We start from the raw sequence: 22331 nt of genomic DNA, 5'->3' as shown, positions 1-22331 counted from the left end.
ACGGGCAAAACATTTTTGGAATTAAAAAGAGATACAGTGCTGTAAAATCACTGTCTGATTTATTAAAGCCAAACAACTTATATCAGTGAACCTGACAAATACATCCATATTGCAAACATTGCATGGTTAAACAAAAAAAAAAAACAAGACGGTGACCACCAGGAAGGTATAAAACCAGTCAAACCGTTTTATTTTAAAGGATATTGAAACTAAATACTGAATATAAAATTCAGTGCATGAACACACATTTATATTTTATCGAACTTTTTACAAAATAATTTTTCCCAAGACTTATTATGAGGAGCCTACTGATTTTTTAAAGATATTTTGAAAAGCTTCACGTACCCCCTGCAGTACCTCCACGTACCCCCAGGGGTACACGTACCCCCATTTGAGAACCACTGTACTAGAGGATATAAACTACTATGGTGGAGAAATGATGGCAGCTGTAATTTTTTTATTGTTGGCTCCTTGCAGAAACATAAACAGCTTAAAAAGGAAAACAATGCATAACTGTAGAAACCAGTTATTTCCAGCTCAACTACTTTCCGAAGTGAATTGTTAAAAACATTCCACTCTTTTATTATTTCTTTATAACTGTTGCACAAATGTGGACACATTGATCCCCTATGGCTAAAATTGTGTAAAAAAGAACTCTTCACTTTTTTATTTTCAAACCACCATTTATCCAGTGTAGAATCACGTCACTAGAAATAACTGAGTTGACCTAAATTGCTGTGATTTTACTTAACTTTTTTAAGTTGATGTGCGCTCAAGACACAGAGGCCAATTTCTTTACTTATTTTTGCCACCATTCACTAGCCATGTTTCAAGTTATCATAAAATGTTATTGGTTTTATGTACATTTTTTGGACCAGTGATCCGACTCTTTGGATATGCAACACAGTCCGATAATTTTGTGATAACTCCACATTATTCTCTGTTTTAGTCTGGTACTTGTATTATTATCATTGCTATTGTTATAATTGGTTTTTATATATTTTTATGTTATTTTTGTGTGAACCTTCATACCTGATCCTTCTGTCGAATTTCCCCTCCGTGGGACAATAAAGGCTGTTTTTAAATTCAGTGGTGGGTCTGTCATTTTACAATGTTTCTAACAGTGTAGCATACACGTCTACATTGAAGCCATAGCATTTTGTCAAAGACCCAATAGTAACATTGTCAGTTAACTCTGTACTATGGAGACACTTCCCTCTCCTCAAGATGCTGGATGCTTGAAAGCAAAAGGAAAACGTGTGGGAAACTGTACTTTCTAATTAATTTAGCAAAATAAAATCATCCAGTCATTTAGTGTTTGTTCACACCTACACATTAATGCACATAGCTATAGCAAAAACAAACAAAAACCCCTTCATGCCTTTAAACCTGTCTATTAGTGATGTTAGGTGATGTGCCGAGGCTTCGAGGCGTGTGTCGAGTAATGGAGGGGGCGTTTCCGTAAAGCGCGTATCGAGGCTTGCTTCATTTAGGGGAGGAGCCGAAAACGATGACGTCCGAAGCCTCGCTGCCTGGCTGTACCACGTGACTGCTTCGGGAAGTGGCTCAGATGTTGGCGCGGGGTTTGACAGCTTTAGAAACCCCACAGGCTCCATTCAAAATGTGGGTTGTTGTAGGCGAGTTGTGGTCAGTTGAGAGAGTGGATAGAGTTTTGATAGTTTGGATAGCAGAGTTTGGATAGTGGTTATTTAGTTTGAGACAGTTAGTTTGGTGTGTTTGGAGAGTTTAGGAGAGAGAGAGAGATAGATAGATAGATAGATAGATAGATAGATAGATAGATAGATAGATAGATAGATAGATAGATAGATAGATAGATAGATAGATAGATAGATAGATAGATAGATAGATAGATAGATAGATAGATAGATAGATAGATAGATAGATAGATAGATAGATAGATAGGAGATTTAGGAGCACGAGGACAGGATAGGAGAAGGATGGAGCCGGCGAGAAAGAGGAGGATTTCCCCTCCTCTTTCGATTTCGAATTGATAAGCCCTAACAAGGTAAGGTGAACTGAACATTTGCAGATGCATTACGTTTGCTTATGAGGAACTGTATTTTTTACTGTTTCTTATGTTCTGTAAAGGTGAGGTGTTTATTGTGCTCCAAGGAGTTGGGGTACAATAATAACACCTCATCCATGTAGTGTCAAAAAAGAGAAATCGTTTGAAACCAAAAACTGTGGAGAAATTGTTGTTTCTTAATAAAAATGCATGAAATTATCCAAGTTACACAAGCATTAGCCTATTCACTACCCCTCCCTAGTTCCACAAGCACTTTCACTGTCCTCTGCCTGATTAAGTCCATGCCATTTTTCTAGAGTCACAGAAAAACTTTATTACACAACATGCCATATCACATGACACTACTATTTTGGGAATAATTACACACAGAGGATACATTCAAACAATATTTTATTATACACATATGTGTATACATAATTTATGTAGACAAATGATTTCGTCCTACACCTTTTGTGACGTCATTCCCAAGAGCCATAATAGACAAAAATTCAATGCATCACACGTGTTAAGATACAGCTGGCTGTGATTATACACCTGGCCAGTAGGTGGTTTTGTGTGCACATGAAGCCTCAAGAAATGAACCCTTTCTCGAACCATTTGGCTCAAGTGGTTCAATGCCTCATGAGGCTTCATCTCACCATCACTACTGTCTATATACTTTGTAAAATATTTTACAAAATAGATACATTTCCAAGCACTACACTTAGTGCAGAAGCCAAGAAGGAACTGTTTGTAAGATAAAATAAGTACACCCTAAAATACTTAAGGTATGTTTTGTTGAGAATAAATAATTCTGTGTTTTACCTCTATCTCTTTTAGCTAGTTGCAAAGCTAAAGCTAAAGGAAATGACATGTTAGGAAATACCCTCAAAGCTAAGGTTAGAGGATATGACACAGTAGGGAACGCCCTCTTTAGGGCGTAGCTTAGATAGAGGCTGACGAAGGAGATCACAAACTGTTCTTGGGTGCCATTTTGTCCTGCTAGCTCCTAAAGGTAGCATGAGGAATGGACCAGCTGTATGTTGGTATTAATAAATGGAATTCTTAAATTCATCTCACCGACCTCAACTTCATACATCAAGAACTTAGCATGGAGAACGGATAAATTCTCCACAGTATTTTGTATGTTTTGAACTCTATCGTGTGCAAAGGGTGATAGATTGGACGTTTTGGACATTTTACACATCTCTTCCAAATTTAAAAAAGATATGAAATTTGCTAACTGTAAATTTAGTGTTTAGTGTTACTTTCAAATAAATGAATATCCCACACTTAAATACCAATCTTGCCTTTCAACATACAAATTAATTGGAGCATATTTACTAGTTTGCCACTCTTGTAAGGTTAAAATCAATAGCCATTATTATGAAACATCCGATGTTGACATGTTGGTATGGGGGGGGGGCCCTGAATTTAAAATCTGCGTAGGGCCCCAAAAAGGTTTTGGCCGGCCCTGGGTTGCTCTGAAAATTTCTTCTGGGCACCACTGATGGCATCAAGTGGCATAAACACGGCCTATGTAAGGTCACTTCAGATGTTATAGGAAGGCGATATTGTAGGCATATTTTTCTTCTTTATTCAACAGTTCCCCCTCGCATTTAATTATGTAATCACCATGACTAATGTTTGTCCTTTGAAGTCGAAAGCTAATCTGCTCTCAGAAACGCATCGTTCAGGTTTAAGACTGGAAAAATGTCTCTTTATGTTGTTGTTGTCGCCGATGTGTTTGCATCCAAGCTGAACCAAAGAAAGAAAGGAGACCAAATCTCCAAATATGTTCATAATCTTCATGTGATCCTTGTTTAGTTTTTTTTTTTTGCTATCTTTTTTCACAGATCAGATGCCCTGATGAACAAACATTATGCTGGGTCACAATGTAAGGAGGGTTTCAGAGTCTGCCACTGTTCCTGCCTCCACATGAGGTGTCTTCTACTCATCCGACTCGCTCCAAACAAATGGTAGGGGGTAACAGAGGGGGAAGGTTGGAGCAAAATATCAGCTGACAACAAGTGTGCAATTAATGTGATAGACAGGAAATAATCAGTGAGGAAAAGACAAAGAGGCAACAAATAAATTTTTATTGGGGGGGGAAAAAAACGTGGAATGATTTATATGAAGCGTTAGAAGAAAAATAAGTGGAAATTGAGAGGAAAAATAATGCCATTAAAGATGGAAAAAGGAGTGAGGTAACAGACGGAAAGACAAATTATGGCAACGGAAACGGGAAGGTAAACCATGAAAAGTGGATGAGAAAAAATAGGATGAGTAAGATGGAGAAATGAGGAGAGGAGAAAATGTAAATGTAGGACGTGACTCCACATCATCATCGTCATGAAAACAACAAAGCAGACTGAGACCTGGAAGGTTGAGACTGTAAAACATTTTCCGTCTACAGTGACACATTTACTTCGGACGATGCATCTTAATCCGAAGCAAAGGTTAACTATATAACTTAAGTATACTTCCTGTGGCTGGTGGAGAAAATGTTTAACTTCCACCCCTGGATGCACTGTAGAATTCACAGAAGATGGTCTGCATCACCAAATGTCCAACGTTATGCTTCACAGTTGCTGCAACAATCTTATTTTTGAAGGCCTCAGACATCTCCTTCAGTCTCGCTGTGATTTAACAGTCGCAAAATATCTGAGGCCCAAGATTCTTTAAAAGGGTAAGGAACACTGTTCAGATGACGTGTGTCTGCTACATATGCATGTACTACTTTAAGTGGGAAAATATTTAAAAGTCTCCAAATTTACTCCTCACCAGAAATAGATGAGATTTATTCCATTTTCCGAAATATTTTTTTAAAAGTATTTTTCTTCAGTTTTTCATTGTTTCCTAATGCAACCTGAATTCTTCAGTTTTCTTCGAATTTACAATAAATATCAATAATATGTACAAAAAGAAACAGGCTTTAATCGGGCCATATGCATATATATATATATATATATATATATATATATATATATATATATATATATATATATATATATATATATATATATATATATAACGCATTAAGAAAAAAAAACGAAAATAAATTTGAACCACATTACCCAGAATGCACCGAGCGGGGTTAGAGGTTATTTAGACATGAATAGCGTAACAGCTAGGCCACGAGCCTGTTCTTACAGCTTACATTGGACCCTTCCCCTATTTATTGAGCAACATTTGTTATCTTTCTGCCACGTATCTGGGAGAGTGAATGAGCGACAGCGGCGCTGCTGCTGCTGCTGAGCGGGAAACACGACCTGCTGCCGAACAGAGCAACCAGCCGGTCCCGCTCGACTGCTGCGGAGGTCTGAACAACGTCGACTATTCCAAGGTAAAGCTAGGCAGCTAGGCTGAGACGCGGCACTGCCTTCAGTTTTGTCTGACCGGAACACAGCGGGTGGGAGGCCCTTTCCAAAATAAAAGCATGATTCTGAAAACAAGCTTGACCGCTTTCACACTCATTTCAAACATGTGCAATAATGATACTCCCGCATTGTTATATTTAATGTGACATATCACCATTTGTGAAGCAGGTTTCACCCTTCTGTAAAATGTGCAATATTCTGTCTGGGCAATATATGCAGTTATCATATTCTACTGTTCTTCGGTAGTGCTTGTATATTTTATATGTTTTGCTCTTTTTAATGTTCTGTTTTCTCTTCCCTGAACTGTTGTCTGAGAGAACACTGCACAAGCGTTAGTAGGCCTGTACTGAAGGTTTTATGCAAAAATGGCCAAGAAGTAACATTGAAGAATTTCAGACCTTGAAAACGACTATTTATCCAGTGACCCTGGGTCATGATAAAGAGATTTAAAAACTTCTTGTCTGAAAAGGCCAGTAAATTGGAAATATGACTATCAAATGTAGCTATTTCTACCTTTTCTAATGTTAATAATATGAATTATTTAAAGTAATTTTTTTTGTTTTTGTCTAAATTGAGCTTAGAGTTAAAAATGTCGCTTTGGCTTATTAGGAGTTTGAAATGATCAAACAGACAGCTCCAGCTGCACCAGATTTTTTTTTTTTACTAATGCAAAAATATACATGTAAATTTTACATCTTTGGCAGTTTTAGTGCTCTTGGGTCCCATCTGGTGGCGTGGATCCTAAGGAGCTTCTTACTACATCTTTGCCTCAGAATGGCTTTGTATTGGCTTCATTTTACTTGACAACATTGAAACTGTATTTAAAAAAGGGGCATTTATGTAAAACTGTTAGTTATTGATAGGACTAAACTATTTAACACAACTTTTTGCCCTGCAAGGTTATTTTTTAGCTTGATTAATTGGACAATTGCGATTATTTACTTGAGCTTTAAAGTATTTCAGGGTTTTTTTCTCATTTACTTTCCTACTTGCTGCATGTTAAATCAGGCAAAATCACAGATTTTACTTGATGTCATCATAGAGCTTTTTATTGTGTAGCTTTTAGCGCTAATTTCAGTGACATTCTCCACAAACTCAGAATCAAAGAAGAAACCACAATCGGTTCAGTTTTTCCCCCTTTTAGTAAACATCCTGGTGGCTTTTAACTCATCAGTTCCTTTTTTGTATTCAGTCATGCCAGGGAGAAATTACAAGTCCTTGTTGAGCTTGCAGTAGCTTTGATGGTGCTGCTCTTCTTTCCCCGACATTGTGCAGTAAAACATGATTCACCCTGGAGCCAAAGCCACTACACTCAACCTGAAGCACTTTATGTTTTTGTTCTCACTTTGTCTCAACAGTAGATCATCCTTTATGTAGCCCCGACTCTCATTAGTTAGACGAGCTAATTTGATCACCCTATTATTATAGGTCATTTTAAACGATACAGAAATAATTTCTTCCTCTTTTCTTCTTGGCCTATTGCAGCAAAATGTTGCAAATGAGTTTGATTTAGAAAATCCAACTTTAAATTTGGAGCATTTATGCCTTTCAAGCTTCCATCCAGTGGTCCACACCCACTTATCCTTGCTGGGCCAAGGCAAGATTGCTAGTTAAAGGCCAAGACTGAGATATTGTCACTGAATGAACATTTGTTGTATTAACTGAGAATATGAATAAACATACCGTGCCATTGTCCTGCATGGACCTTCAATTGTAGGTCCATGTAGGTCACTGACCTGTGCCATACTGCTTAGTGGAAACGAGGCATCAGATGGAAAGTCTAAATCAGACAAGTGGAAAGTATTTTGCCTTAACATTACTCAGTGGGTTAGCATTCATTTTTCTCTTTAAAACATGTAGCAATCAAATTCGTCTTTAATGAAGTTAACTAATGAATCAAGGGCTTTAGGGAAAAATATATTCATTAAGCAAAAGCAACTGTCAGCAGGTAAAAATTGGCAGGTTTATCTTATCCTTTTAAGTTAAATTGTAGCTTTGTACATCTGTTAAGGTTCCATTAGGCTTTTGTAATGGAAGAAAATGTACTTGTCCTGTCCCAAAACTGTAATATGTGTCCTGTTCCACATCCTCTTCCTTTATGCAAGGCAAATTGAAGAGCCTTGTGTGTAAACGGGGCTACGCAAATAAACGTTGCCTTGAATTAATAAAGTGCAATGGGGAAAAATCATGGCATTAAGTAAATGGCCACCGAGGTTTCTAGCAGCTGGCATTACCAGCTTCTACCAGCTGCTTAATTTCTAGTAACGGCATTAAGCTACATCTACCCATTTGTTCCATGGTTAAAAAAGAAAAAAAAATGTTTGGTCCCTTTTTATGATTTCGTTATTTGTGTTTTGCTTTTTCAGATGGACTTGATGCCGATTGAAGAATTCATAAGACACATTAACTTTCATGACCCAAACCTTTCCATCGCAGTGATTGCCATCATGTTCAACCCTCTCTTCTGGAATGTGGTAAGAATTTGTTGTCGATGTTAAAGCTTAAGGAGAAAGTTCTAATGTACGTACCTGTTTATAATAAGTAGCAAAAAAATAAAAAAAATAAATCAGAACTGTGTTACAGTGCAATCCCAATCTCATGCTAATGATATTTCTTCTATATACAAACATTGTTTTGTAGAAAAAATAGGTAAGACAGAAGAACATTAATGTTTTCACAAATTCACCAACTTGTGATGAGCACAGCTTATATTTAACAAGTACATACTATACTGTACAGAATTAAATGTATTTTAAAAAAAATTAAATAAAACCTCCACCCAAGTAGTATAAAAATATATTTCAATGATACAATCCTTCTTCAGTTGATCATACTTTTATGAAATACAATCATATAGAAAAAACAAAACATCCACAAATTTTTAAATAAAATATGTAACAATGTAACATTATCTTTTTTTATTTATATTTTACTGAAAAGTGAATGTCAAAAGCTATTTATGCCCTTCACACCAATCGTTTGTTACAATCGTAGTTGGTATCAAGCTCTTCTTAAAATGGCTGTTGCATGCTTTTTGTATGTCTGCTCTGTTACTTTAGGATTTAACCATGATGACTTGACAGGAGGAAGCCTCCTAACCATCGCCCTAATCTTTAGTCAAGTTAGTAGCAAGTCGTTATCTAAATATTATGGCATGTTGTTGTTGAGTTTTCTCTTTCTACCCAGTAAATCAGTACATCTCCTCTGGAAAAACTTTTGACAAACTTGAACCTTTTGTTCCACAACCACAAATTTTAAAAAATAATTTATGGAACTTATGGGATAGAAACACAGCATCTGATAAATCATGGTGGTTGTCCTTTTGGAAGGTGAAACTCCTAGCCGCAAGGCTCTCATTTTTAATGTTTCTGTATCTTTTTAATGTCTTCTGTTTTACGAAGATAATTTAAGGTAAATTAGGTGGTTGAACTAATAAAATTGGCAGTTACAATAATTTATTAAGGGGAATTGGACGTATTTGCTGATTTCAGCTGTTATTCACTGCTGGGGGTTTCCATTACTTTTTTTCTATTTGTACACAGTTTACACTAATTTCATATTAAGTTGAAAAAAAGATGTTGAAGTATGTAAAATGGCAAAATGTGGAAACTTCTGTAGGCATTGCACATATTAAAGTGAAAATGCCTGTAAAGGTAGGATTATATAGGATTTTATCTATTCTGTTTGAATGTGCATGCCTCTGTGTACTTATTGTCCTTTTTTTAAAGGAGCCAGTTTAGATCTGAGGCAAATCGAGACAAAAAAGCCTTTCGAAACGAAATCCTGCTGATTGAAAATTGCTGGTGCTGAGCAGGCTCTCTCTGTGATAAACGACTCGGCTTTTAAAAACCCCTGACCTTTCCTACCAGAAATCAAACGGCAATATTTTTACTCTACGTAAAAATACTTTTTACAAGTGGTAGCAGTCATAAGACTCGTGATTTTCTTTCGTTGGTTTGACAAAACACGACCAACCGAGTCGAGTCATTGGTTTTGTTTTTAGCTATAGTAAGTTATAGTTATAGGGCTGTAGACGTTGCATTATTGTGGGGAAACAGATGAAGATGGTTTACTTCTGGTTTGGCAGCATTTTGAATCAAGGCAGTCTGTGAAAAATACATTTGATAAATCCGACCTCATGATCAGTTAGAGTTGCTAAACTACCCTTACCGGCTCTTTTTCTATTTTATTAATTTTTTTTGTTTCCACAATCTTTTGCAAATATTATAAAAATTTGAACTTTTTTTAATTCCCAAGACTGATTCTGGATTTACGGATTCATGTTTAGGATAATATGATTAGAGTGTCGTTTAAATAACTCTTTTTTTAAAAAAAATCTTTTTTTCATTTAATACCTTCAATACATTAAACAAAGGGCTGCAAAAAGTATGACTGCAAACATGAAATGGAGTTTTGAAATTCTGATTTTACTAATGAGGGGAAAAAAATATCCAATTGATGTACTTTGACTAGGCCAGAACCTTTATTTAGCTATTGGCTTAGCTTTCTATGGAGTCTCAAATCCTTAGGAATGGCTTTTTTTAACCCTTTTTTAGTAGAGCTGAACTATACTGGGGAACATTTCATTGCAATACCATTCAGAATATTGAGATGACAATATCGGTTACTGTCCTTCTCTTCCATCACTCTTTTTTGGGAGTCTTTTTGCATCTCAGCCATTGAAATTACAAGCACAAGCACAGTCATTAGCAGTTCTATTTGCTTGCGTAGATTAGTTTTAGATTTTCTTACCAAATACTGTGTCTGAGCAGACCTTTACCGGATGTTTAAATGTTCACAGACATTAAGATGTCAATTGCGATTTGAGGCCTTTTGCTGAACAGCAACTACTTTTCAAGTACAGTACAAGTCCGCTAGTGAGCAAATCACACAAAATTGCTAACAACTTCCTAACTTAGACAGTCATGAAGGCAAAATAAACCACTCCACATGTAAGGCATTAATTGTTCCGGTTCTTAAATTTAGCACACATGCTGTGTATACCGTACTCCCATTGCTAATTAATAAAAGAGAGCAGAAATAATGTGCTTAAACACTGATGAGAGGGGAGAAGATTTCAGAAAAAATCAAGCCTAACGTGAGGTTAAGAAGGTGTGCTGTGGTTTGATTATTCTCAAATGATTCGTAACTCGCCTCTTACTGAGTCATAATTACAAGCGAATTATTTAATGAGCTCTTGAACCGATATTTTCTTTTCCATGGGGGTCGCTGGCTGACATGACAGTAATTTGCCAAGTTCTTTTAAACCCAGTTTCACCCCCTTTAAGAGCCGATTCATTCAAAAGTGGTCATTTGATGTACCTTTTAGTGATTACTCGCAGTCCGCTGAGTCAGCCCACCATTATCTACAATGAGCCAATGAGGAGAGAGAATGGGGCTGGAGAGCTTTTGGCCTTGCACATTACTCTAATTGCTCCTTTTTTCTACATTGTGCAGAAACAGAGTATGCATGGGCGTAAATGGACATAATAAGGGTTATACAACCAAAGACTTGAAGAAGCGATGAAACATGTTCACACATGACGGTTATAAATGGATCTTTGAGCCTTTTTGAAATTTGAGAATACTTATCCAGAAGAGATAAATCCCTTGTCAAGAAATATATAGGTGCTGTACATATTTATTAATATATAGAAAATTTCAAAATCACCATTGGAACCAGACTTGATATCCTTACTGTCAATACTTTCAGCAGCCAATGGGGGTCTACCTTCATGTTATCCTACAACCCTTTTCAAGGTTACAGCCATCTAGCCTCTTGGCTCTAGTTGTGCTCTTTAGGATTAGGTTTGGTGACTGACATGTTTATGGAAGAAGGTCAGTTTTGTGTTCGCTGACCCATTTTGTGTTGATTAGGGCAGGTGTCTTAACCCTGAAGAATCAGCAGACAAACATTTTTAGTTTACTACTAGGTGAGTCCGTGGCTTCTTCTCAGCCTAAGAGATAGGGAGAGGAGCTTCATGGGGAGGTCGGCAGTGGGGAGGTCAGAGTCGCTGCTCTAAGCATCAGAAGGACTCAACTGAGGGGATTTTAGTGTTAGAGAAAGATTCCTCTTGAGTACCCCCATTAGGTGTAAGGATTTGGTTTTTCTCTGTGTTGTTAAGTTAGGTTTTTGTGTGTCGTTTTCAGTTAATTGAGTCTCCGTGTTGTCCTGTCTACCCCTTGATTGTTCCCAGGTATGTCTCGTTCCCTGATTACCCTCTGTGTATTTATACCCACCTGAGTTTCTTGTTCTCTGTTGGGTCCTTGTCAAAACTGTCTGGTCTTACCTCTAGTCGTGTCTAGTCAGATGGTCTTGTTTGTTTTGTGTATCGTGTTTTCCAGTTGCTACCAGTTGAGGAGCCTTCGCTTTCCGTTCTCTCTCTGTGCTGCCTGAATTATTGGACTTTATATTTCTGGAATTCATCATTAAAATCTTCATTTCTTCATTTCAACCTGGGTCCTCAGCGTCTGCCTCACCACCCCACACCGCATATTGTGACAGAGGGACCCGACCACAAGTGACTACGGTGAGGTACGCCAAACGGAAATAACATCAACATGGACCCTGCTCGTTTAAATGAACTAAAATCAACCATAAAAGACTTTGTAGAGACCGTAGCGGAACTGTATTTTGCGTACAGATGCCTCGGGGTCGCCATAAAGCTTCTCCTGGTGCTGGAGGACTGATCCACCCATCTCCCGTCCATGGGGTTGGTGGAGCTGCAGCAGGAGGCAGAGTGGGAACGCCAGACAGCTTTAGCTGGAATATCCAAAATCCGATATTCCTTTCTTCCGCTCCACCACCCCAGCTCCAGCCTCTCCGTCATCTCCGGGAGCAGCACCATCTCCAGCCAAAGCTCCAGTCACATCTCCTGCGCCTCTCGCCGCCAGTGCTGCAGACACTATGCCTCTCGCCGCTGCCGACTCGGCTCCCCTCGTTGCCGCTGCAGCATTGTCTCCGCCATCTCCGAGACCAGCACCTCCTTCAGCCACCTCTGCCAGCCCGCCTCCAGCCACAGTCCCAATGGTCATGGGGTTCCAGGCAGCCAAGTTGGCACCTGGCCTTACAGGCGGCACGGCTGGTGGTGTAATCTGCCCCAGTGAGTGGGTTCTTAGCCCCAGTGAGTGGGCCACCTAGTGACTCCTAGTTACCCCCTTCTCCCAGTTCTCCCTCCGAGTCTCCTTCTCCCAGTGCTACTTCCGAGTCTCCGCCTCCCAGGGCCCCCATCAAGCCCTCTGCCGGGTTCCTGCAACCTCCAGTCCGCCATCTGAGGCCCGGACTGCTCCGCCGACCCCCCCTGGACCCGCCTCCAGTGGTCTGCCGGCGTCCTAGACCCGAGCTGCTTCATCATCGCCCGCCGGACCTTCCCCTAGGGGTCCGCCTCCTGAGCCGACGACGCCCACCGAACTGCCCACTGGACTGTTCACAGCAAGCCCTGCCTTGACCGTGCTGTTTTTTTCGTTTGGACTGAGTTTAGTCTATTTTTGGTTCCCTGGACTCTTTGTGAATGCGTAAGTGAACTCTGATGTGGACCAAAAAAGTGAGCTCTGGTCTGCCTACAAACTTGGGTTGAAGTGAACTCTGGCTCTGTTCAAATGCATGTGTGGATACAATGGTCCGGAAACTGCTCCAAAAGAAGTAAGCGCACAAAAGCGCAGTGCATTCTGAGTAAATACAACCAAAACAAGCGCTAGCAGGAGAAATGGCTTGTGGTCTTTTACCAAAGAGAAAAGAGAGATCTTACAGCTTATAAAATCTCACACCACTCCATTTTTATTTACATTTTGTGAAGAAGGAAATTGCACTCATTGTCTCCTTCAGTGGTTCTTGGTGCTGTGCCATCACAGGCGAGGAGAGGGATCAGGTTCCTCAAAGGGTCTCTCACCAGCTGAAAATGTAACATGTTGCAATTTTGGTCCCCAATCGAACCGAGACTATCATGTGTGATATTATTATTGGGGCCTGCCATGCAAAGCAATGGCAGGAACCTATTGCTATTGTCGGAGAAAGTGTTTCTTTATTCTTTATTTTTCTTCCGTAACCGTTAATGCGGCTCATACCGCTTGGTGCACACCTACAAATGAGGTATCAAAACCTGCAGAAAATTCACGCTATTCCAGCTATTACTTCTGGTGGGATTTGGGCTTAACGTGGCGACATAATTCGCAAAAAACTACGAAAAAAACCCCATTATAAGTCAATGGGAAAAATCCTAGAAATACCCTATTTTTGAGGATTTTCTGTGTCGTCACAAATTCACCTAGAAATGCCATTCAAATTTCATTTTGTAGATACGTCTGTGATCTCTTCGAAAGTGAAGACGGCTCGTCGATACCAGTTACGGTTTGTCCACAATTTGCCTCTAAGCGACCCAAAGTTTCTCATTTTTCCTAAAGTTAGAGTGCGTCTCTGGCTGCTTAGAGTGAGAGATGAAGACAACTTTTTCAGCCCAAATCATTTTTGAAATCGCCATCACGCCCACAAATATCGCACGATTAGTATCACAATCGGTCCTGACATTGATACGCCTGTCTGCTCCGGTAAAATGTTTTCGAAATTTATCTAGACCGTACGGTTTTCTGTCACGGTGCTTCAGAGCAAAGTCATGCGACAGGATTTTCTGAGGCTGTCTGAGGCTCTCTCCCATGTATTTGAATAGAATTTCAGATCTGGGCACAACATTTCTTTCTCTCATCACTGTAAATGCTCTGAGTGAGGTACAGATATGAATCTCGGGACTATCGCAGAAGACACATAGGCCTCTCATACGCTCGAAACGCTTTTCGAATATGTATTACGGTTCCCGAACAAGAAGGATTTGTTTCCAATGCTTTTTTTCAGTAAACCGTGTTGGCTCAAACACACAATTGTGTGTTTGAGCATGTATGACTCACAGCTCACACCTGCTGAGACCATTATTTACCATGGCAACGGAACTCAAGAGGCTGTTGGCTGCTGATTTGGACTACAAATACGCATCGCTGTAGTTCTATCTATCCTCAGTTGAAACAGATCAGGACTGAGAACTGGCCTTTAGAACTACTTGCTGCTACGGGCTGTATATAACTGATTTAACTCAGTAACTGTTACACATGGGATTATTTTGGAACTTTAAAATTAAGCATACTGAAAATTTCAAAATAAAAGCCTTGAATATTTTACATGACGTAATTGCTCTTTTTGGCCGTATATGACTTTTTCATCCAAAGCAATGTTACACATGGGATTAGTTCGGAACTTTAAAATGGAGCTTAATAATAATTTCAAAATAAAAGCCTTGAATATTTTTACATCAGGTAATTGCTGTTTTTGGCTTTATGTGACTTTTTCATCCAAAGCACTGTTACACATGGGATTAGTTTGGAACTTTAAAATTAAGCATACTGAAAATTTCAAAATAAAAGCCTTGAATATTTTACATGACGTAATTGCTTTTTTTGGCCGTATATGACTTTTTCATCCAAAGCACTGTTACACATGGGATTAGTTCGGAACTTTAAAATGGAGCATACTGAAAATTTCAAAATAAAAGCCTTGAATATTTTTACATCAGCTACTTGTGTTTTGAGCATTATATAACTATTTTAACCCAAGGACTATTACGCATGGGATTAGTTTGGCCCTTTGAAATGAAGTTTAACAAAACTTCCAAAATAAAAGCCTTGACAACATTTTAAATCGTACTGAATGGTGCACGTCCGCCTCGCTTAACGTTCTTGTGGTTCTCCGCGTGCCACTGATTACGTTGCGGCGTTCTTTAGCGTCGACGCCAATTTGTGGCGTGACGACGCCGGGCCCAAGCCCGACGGGCGCGCCTTGGCAGGCCCCGGCTAAATTTCTTCAGAAATTTTGTTTTTCTAGTTATTATTATTATGGGGGCTGGTCAAAGATTGACTTTCCTTTTCGAGTGGTTTTGGCTTTGATTGTTTCCTAAGAAAAAAATTAATAAAAGAACTACACCGCACATATTTAGCTAACATTTCTGCAAAATTTCCTCAAAACTTGGCTGAAACTTTAATCGGCGATTAGGTAAGGGTCTCTGCTAGTGTTTGTTTGTAACAGGAGCTTCCTGCTCCCCTGTGTGATGTGATCACAACCAGTTGGACGCGCTCATTTTGTATTTACCAACTGTGGTTTCTCACAGCGAGGCCCTGAAACTGACCGCAACCACCCGCAGTGATAAAAAGACCCAACAGATTGATTTAAAAACTGTATAACTTTCAGTGGTTTGTTTTTTCAGTAAAAGAAAATGGTGTGACTTGGTCACAGTAATTCTTTTATAACTTTCCGGTTGAATTATTGTAGCTCTCTCAACAGGAATTAGGCAGATCGCTGTCACGCCCTAATTTAACCCTAAATGCAGCAGGACAATTATTTACATGTATACTGCCATGTTTATGATTATATTTCAGTGTACATCAGACCTGTAATGTGTCTGTATCTTACCTACTTAGTGGCAGAAACTCATTGTATTCTCCTTACCTAAAGGTATTTTAACTCTATCTGTGAGCTCAGATGTGCAGAAGCAGGTCATAGCAGATTTAGGTCACATTGCACAACAAGTAACATAAAATGTACTAATTATAAAGCTTTTAACATGTTGTAAGAAAGGAGCCTCTGAAGAAAGACGAGAAGAAAGCTTAGAAACAGGTTTCTAAAGCCAGCCGCTCTGCTTCACATATCTTTGTCTCTGCTGACAGATTGCGAATGAATTGGGTGAAATTTGGACTGAAATGCAGTTCATTAACATTTAACAACTAAGAGCTCCTCTAATTAAACTCCTGATTTTATTTTGACACAACATCAATTGATAAAACTACTACTTATGTAATCTATAAACATCTTTTGCACGGCCAATTTCTCTGCTTTTTAATTCTGCCTGGAAGCTTTTATCAAGAGAGCGGCGGAGATACTATGGCTTATAGCCCGATGCGGCTTATATATGTAAGTTTCCAGTTTTTAAAAAAAAAAATTGTAGGTGCGGCTTATAGTATGGTGCGCTCTATAGTCCGGAAAATACGGTTCTTGCTGTTTCTGAGCTTAGTTTTTCTGTGGCGACTTTTTGTGTGTGTATGTGGTTGTGTGTGTGTGTTAACACTGTCGCTTTCAACTTGAAGCCATCCATCAGGAATCATAGTCTTGGAGTTACAATCTGCAGGTGTCAAATGTTCGCTTTTGACATAAAGTTCAACCTTTCAAAAGTCAGTCATGAATCGGCAGGTGGAGGTGGAAGGAGTGTTACATAAAACCTGTAAAATTTCAAATAACTGTTCGTACACAGAAAAAAAGTGGATAAAAATTCCCTCTGGAATAATATTTACCTGAATTCATGTTCTATATTGTAATTTGTTAAAGTTGAAGTGATTAAAATTTGGATTTAACTGGATGTCCTTTTCACCTTTTTCCAGTCTTTGTTGCATCAACCAAATATCCTCCATACAACATCTGTTACACAATCTCAGGCCATAATTAAGCCTTTGTGATTTGGAAATGTAGGATTTCAAACAGTTGCTGCAGGTCTACTAATCAGGCCTGCATCTTTGTAGCTTGAAGGACATTCACATCTAGTGGAGGTTTTACTTTTTTTCTTTTCTTCCAGGCCACCTGCTCCCTAGGAAAATTATGTCTTGCAAAAGTGCTGTGTTTAAATAAATAAGCTGCTTTTAGGGCTTCACTCATTTAAATTCTCTGAATAATGAACATCTACTTACAATGTCTGGGAGCCATTTCGTAGAAAGCTCTTAAGTGTGAGTCACTCGTCTTATCAAATTATACATTTTGAGGCAAACACAGGCCTTGCATAATAACTCAGATCTTGGCGCTTTAACTTCATCTTTGGGCTGCTCAAACTCACACAGGCCAATCCTTTCCTTTGTCAACTGTCAAACAACTGATCCCGATTTCTATAGCAAAAGTCTAAATATACAATGGATATGAAGGCTGCTTCACCTTTTTGGCACAGTTTGCCATTCTTTTTAATCACCAACACAAAGTAGTGCGTAGATTTGAAGTAAAAAGAGTCATTTGGAAGTAGGCGATGTGGTTAGAAAGAGACCAAATCAAACCTTTTGGCTTACAAGTGGCTTCTCAGGAGTGGAAACCGTAGGAACTAGACTAGGCCTATCGACGTCATTTCAATTATCGGCACTATCGTCTCTTCCGCCCTTTTTCTCTTTCTGTTGATGACACCGAATGAAAAAAGGCTCAACTCCGCTGCTCTCCACTGACTCCTCCCTTCCTCATTTACTTAGTGTAAAGTCCAGCACACACAACACGATCTTAGAGCTGCCAGCCGATTGTCGGCCCATTTTCAAAACCTGACAGGCCACACATTAGCCGACAGAAATCCTAGTTATAACGGTTCGATCGGGTTCGGTCCTGCCGTGTGGTGTCCAACAATGGGCACAAAATAATGGCTACAAGTCCAGTGAACTAATTTTAAAACCAGGCATTAATCAATGCTTTACTACAATCTACCTGCAGTGCATGTGGCTAGTGTCAGCGTAAAGTCCTGACTGAATGAAAATCATTAGAACCTGTTTACGGCACGTTAACGAAGAACAGCTGAAAAGTTACCGGGTTTATCAACTGCGGCAGCAATTTCGCTCCAACTCCTCCCTTTGTCATTTCTATATTCTTTGCATGTTGAATAAACATTAATGTTGTTTCCACATATCATCTCCAATGTCCGCTGGACTTCGGGTTGCCCGTGTCAGCTGTTTGGGATTCCCTGACGTAATTTCCCATCAGAAAACACGGAGGAGAATCCGCGCTTTCTGATTGGCTACCTGTCACATTCAACAGGCTGCGTTAAGCTCCCAGTCGGGGAAAAACCCTGATTTAGATCGGAGCGGCAACGAGGATCTACCGTAACACACCACACAATCTTAGAAAGACCAACGTTTTAAGATTGTTGTAAGGGGAAAAATAGGAGCAAAAAATCATGTAGTGTGAATTATTGCATCAGGTAGTCAATGTTCTCATCTTCTCTATTTAAATCTAATTATTACTGAAGGGCAACATAATATACAGACTTCATAATCTGCACTCTTTTGATTGAATGCAGTATTTATTTACACTTTGGCTTTATGTTGTTTAGTTTTTATCAAGTACATTTTTTGTTAATGGAGACTGAGAATCCATTTTGTTTTTGGTTGTTTTGTTTATTTTGTTTATCAGTTTCAGTGTTTAGTGTTCTTTTGAAAATAAAGTGTATCTATCTTTGGCAGGAAATCACATGCATTATTACGTCATTTCCATTAAATCAGTGTAAAAAGGTCTTCAGACAATATTATCGTTTATCGCAATAGTTTTTTGAGACAATTAATCGCTCAGCAAAATTTGCTATCGTGACAGGCCTAAACTAGACACACTGGGGAGCGACGAACGACAACGAAAAGGCAAAGGTTTTCCACCACTCAGAAGTGAATCCAACAAACTTAGATGTGATAGCTACAACAGGACAAAAGTTCAATATTTTCCAATTTTGTTTTACGTCGCTAGCCTGCGTTTGCACCCATACGTGTATGAACTCGACGTTTCACCGGTCGCTCGGCAAGCAATTGTCGCCCCACCGCGCAACTTCATAGGAAATGAATGGAGAGGGAGCGACGTCTCAGAGTTGTAACGTGGCCAAAAAGGTATGAATTCTTTCTTTGTGTTGTTTTTTTTTCTCAATCAGTTGTTCATTTTATGAATTAGAACCCTGTGAAGGCTTTAAATGTTCCACTTGTGTTGCATTTGATTCGTCAAATAGGGAAAAAGGACTTCTCGCATGTTCTTTAATAATGTGGTATACTTTTCATTGGCTCTGAACACAGTGTAGCACAGGGAACAAATACACAGCAAGGTCTTTGAGTTCTTCTCTTTGGTAACAGATCAGGACATACCATACCCTTGGCGGCCACTATGTGATTTCTTTTTTAAATCTTTTCACATTGACGTAAATGCTATCCAGTAGTGGAAATACAGTCAAACATGTTGAAATAAAAGTAAATTCTTCCCTCTAAAAGGAAGATTCCTGTTTGTCTTATGTAAAAGCTGTAATCCAAGGCACAACTGGAGCTGGCGCTGAATCACAGGCGGGAACAGAGTGGATCTGGGTTAGGCCCAGCTGCTCAGCAGGGCCAGGAGGTCAGTGTGCCACACTGCCGCTGTGACACATTGACCTCATATTGAAAAAAGGCCCGGTGCTGCAGTCAGGCCCCAGGAGCTCTCACAACACAATTAAGGCTTTGGCACTCTATTTGTTGTGAGCCTTGGCATTCTCTGCAGGCTTAACCCAACTCAGCAACACCTGCACAGTGTGGGCTAATAGCGAGTGTGTACACCTGTGTGTAGGTGAGCTGCGATGTGACTCATACGTGGACTGAACAGAGCCTCCAAAGGCCTCGGGGAAAGTTCACATTGTTTTCTTCTTGTCCCCACGTAGCTATTCTGAATGCCAGCCAGCGCGGTGCTGCGCTTTCATTAGAGTCTGATGCTAATAACCTGCGTTCTGATTGCAGTGTTATGATCAGGTGCCATCACGTCAGTGTCGTGTACCACGTGAGGACCGAAGCACAATCCTAAGAGCCGTGTAAAACCATTAACCATTGTTTAGAGAGTCAGATCTTGATGTTCTGACTCGTAACCTTTTAAAACAGTTTTTTTTTCTTCGCCTGTGGTGTGCATTTGTATACAGCCCCTCTGAGTCAATACTTTGTAAAATCACCTTTTACTGCAGTTACACATCCAGTCCTTCAGGGGTATGTGGTATGTGGAGACAGAAAACATTAGCTTTTTGTCTTTTCAAAGCCCATTCTTCTGAGTCCATTCAGTCTGGTTGGAACATTTTATGCTCCGTCCAGTATGAGTATACATTCAGGTTCACTCATATTAGGTGTCTTCTGAAGGCAGGTGGTTGTACTAGAATAATTTCAGGCTGTCGCAGAAGGCCAAAGCACAGCACACTTTTATGATTTTACTAGGAAAGTAAAAATGTTTTTGTTCTTTGTACATCAATGAAGTACAAAGAAGTTTGGACCTAATTGCAGCATATAAACGGTGTACGCATATTTAAAAAAGATCAGGATTATTTCTTTCTTGTAGCCATTGTTCCAGACACGAGTTTCCAAACAGTATTGCTTGGTTACGTTGATTTACATTGTTCCTTTGACTTTGATGGCCAGTGCGAAGAACACATGCAGATGGGGTAATACCTTACCACACGGGTTTGCGACCTGCAGCTATGGAGCATGCACTTTAGCTCTTACTAACTTATGTTAGATTGAAGAACGTCCAAAAATGCTAAAGATTTTAGCACTGTTTAAAAATGTATAGGCTACCTTTATATCTGTTGCTGCTGTTACACCTGAATTTCCCTTTGGAGGACAATAAAGGGTGTTTCTATGCTATTCTATGAAAAAATATTAGCTTTATTAGTTTATACTTGGCATTTTCATACAATATATAAGCATAACATTTCTGGAAAGAATGACACTCGTAGTGCAAAGTGTTCTTTTTATGAAGTAAATTTTTGTCATTTCCAAATAATGTTGAATGCCATATTGAAGAAAATTTATTAAAACTAAAAATGAAAATATGTGGTATGTTAGATTCTTTTGACATTCCTATTAGGAAGGTCTTTTTTTGTATAAAAGACTAGGCAATTGTATTGTGAGATTCTTCCGAATAGTAGAATTATCTGTTGTTGTTTTTTTAGACAAGTGCTTCTCCAAAAGGTGTTTATGGGTCAGAAAAGTTTGTTACAGAAAATTTCAAGGCCAGTTATAACTTGCCTACAATATGTTGAATACTGTTCACGTTTTCTGACTATATATATATATATATATATAGTCAGACTGTATATTTACTGCTGGTAAAATAATCTGATGTAACTGCATATTCTCTATCTTCATAAACGAGAACAATCAAGATGAAACTCGAGATTCTCGCCAACCATAAGCTAAAGTCAGCATTTGTGCACACTTCATGTAGCCTTATGTACATATTCATAGACATTTCTTCTTGTGTTGTATCTTTAAATGATCTAGGCTTGCTGCTGCCTCTTCGTCTTGGCAACATGACGTGCTGGACAAGTAAAACATGTTGTAATCATGTCTCTTACCATAAGAGGCATGACTACGACTTGTCTAAATTTGTCACAACTTGATTTTGCTCATCATTACATGGCCTTGAGTACTGAAATAATTGGACTCGATTCTGCATCGATAAACAAGTACCTCTGCCATCCAGAAGAGCCCACACTTGGAGAAGTCCTCTAATCTCGTTTGGCTGTTAACAGATCACTTCCTGCTGACTCACTTTTGGCATCGCACAGTTCCAGAAGCAGGTTACAGGAGCAAGTCTTTATTCCGAACACATTACTAATGCTTCAAATGTTTCATTATGTATTCTCAAAAGTTATCTTTGGCAATTTTCACCTTGTGCCTTTTCTGTTTGTTTTTTTTTTTTTTTTTGCTCCATTTTGTTTATTTCCTGTCTATCATGCTTGCATTATTTTTCTCTCTGTGCCCCCTGCTGTTTTTTTTCTTTCAGTCTGTTCTGCTCTGTTATTTCAATAATTTCATCAAAAGGAAAATTCATGAATCACAGTAGTAGCTCTCTTTCTTCCATGTATGACTAGGTTTTGTATTACCAATCACCCAAAGAGCCCAGTGTTTTTTCTTGGCTTTGTATTTGGTAATGATTTGGGCTCTGCTCTCCTTTTCCTCCCCTCTGTCTCTTTAAGGTAATATGGTTTGTTAAACGGTGCATCCACTGAACTATTCATTATCTTCTTCCTAATGTGTGTGTTTGTGTGTAATTCTTGAGATTAACAGTTATTTGTTTCTGCATTGGTCTCTTTACATCCCACCTCAGTGTCAACGAAGCTGAAGCCTGGACTTTGAAAGACCATTGCAACTCCTTAGTGCTTCTC

General features: G+C 39.0%; 1 protein-coding gene across 1 annotated transcript in view; it reads left to right on the top strand.

Moving 5' to 3' along the window:
- Positions 1-5132: 5132 nt before the first annotated feature.
- The window catches only part of pemt (phosphatidylethanolamine N-methyltransferase), a 64116-nt gene continuing 46917 nt past the window's right edge, over positions 5133-22331 (top strand). The window contains exons 1-2 of the mRNA XM_005807355.2: positions 5133-5372; positions 7773-7880. Coding sequence (XP_005807412.1) covers positions 5253-5372; positions 7773-7880 — 228 coding nt within the window. The 5' untranslated portion in view covers positions 5133-5252. The remainder of the gene's footprint in view (positions 5373-7772; positions 7881-22331) is intronic.

The sequence above is a fragment of the Xiphophorus maculatus genome, chromosome 10 (genome assembly GCF_002775205.1).
Source record: "Xiphophorus maculatus strain JP 163 A chromosome 10, X_maculatus-5.0-male, whole genome shotgun sequence".
Lineage (NCBI taxonomy): Eukaryota > Metazoa > Chordata > Actinopteri > Cyprinodontiformes > Poeciliidae > Xiphophorus > Xiphophorus maculatus.
The sequence above is the reverse complement of the archived record's forward strand: the minus strand, read 5'-3'. Positions and strand labels throughout refer to the sequence as shown.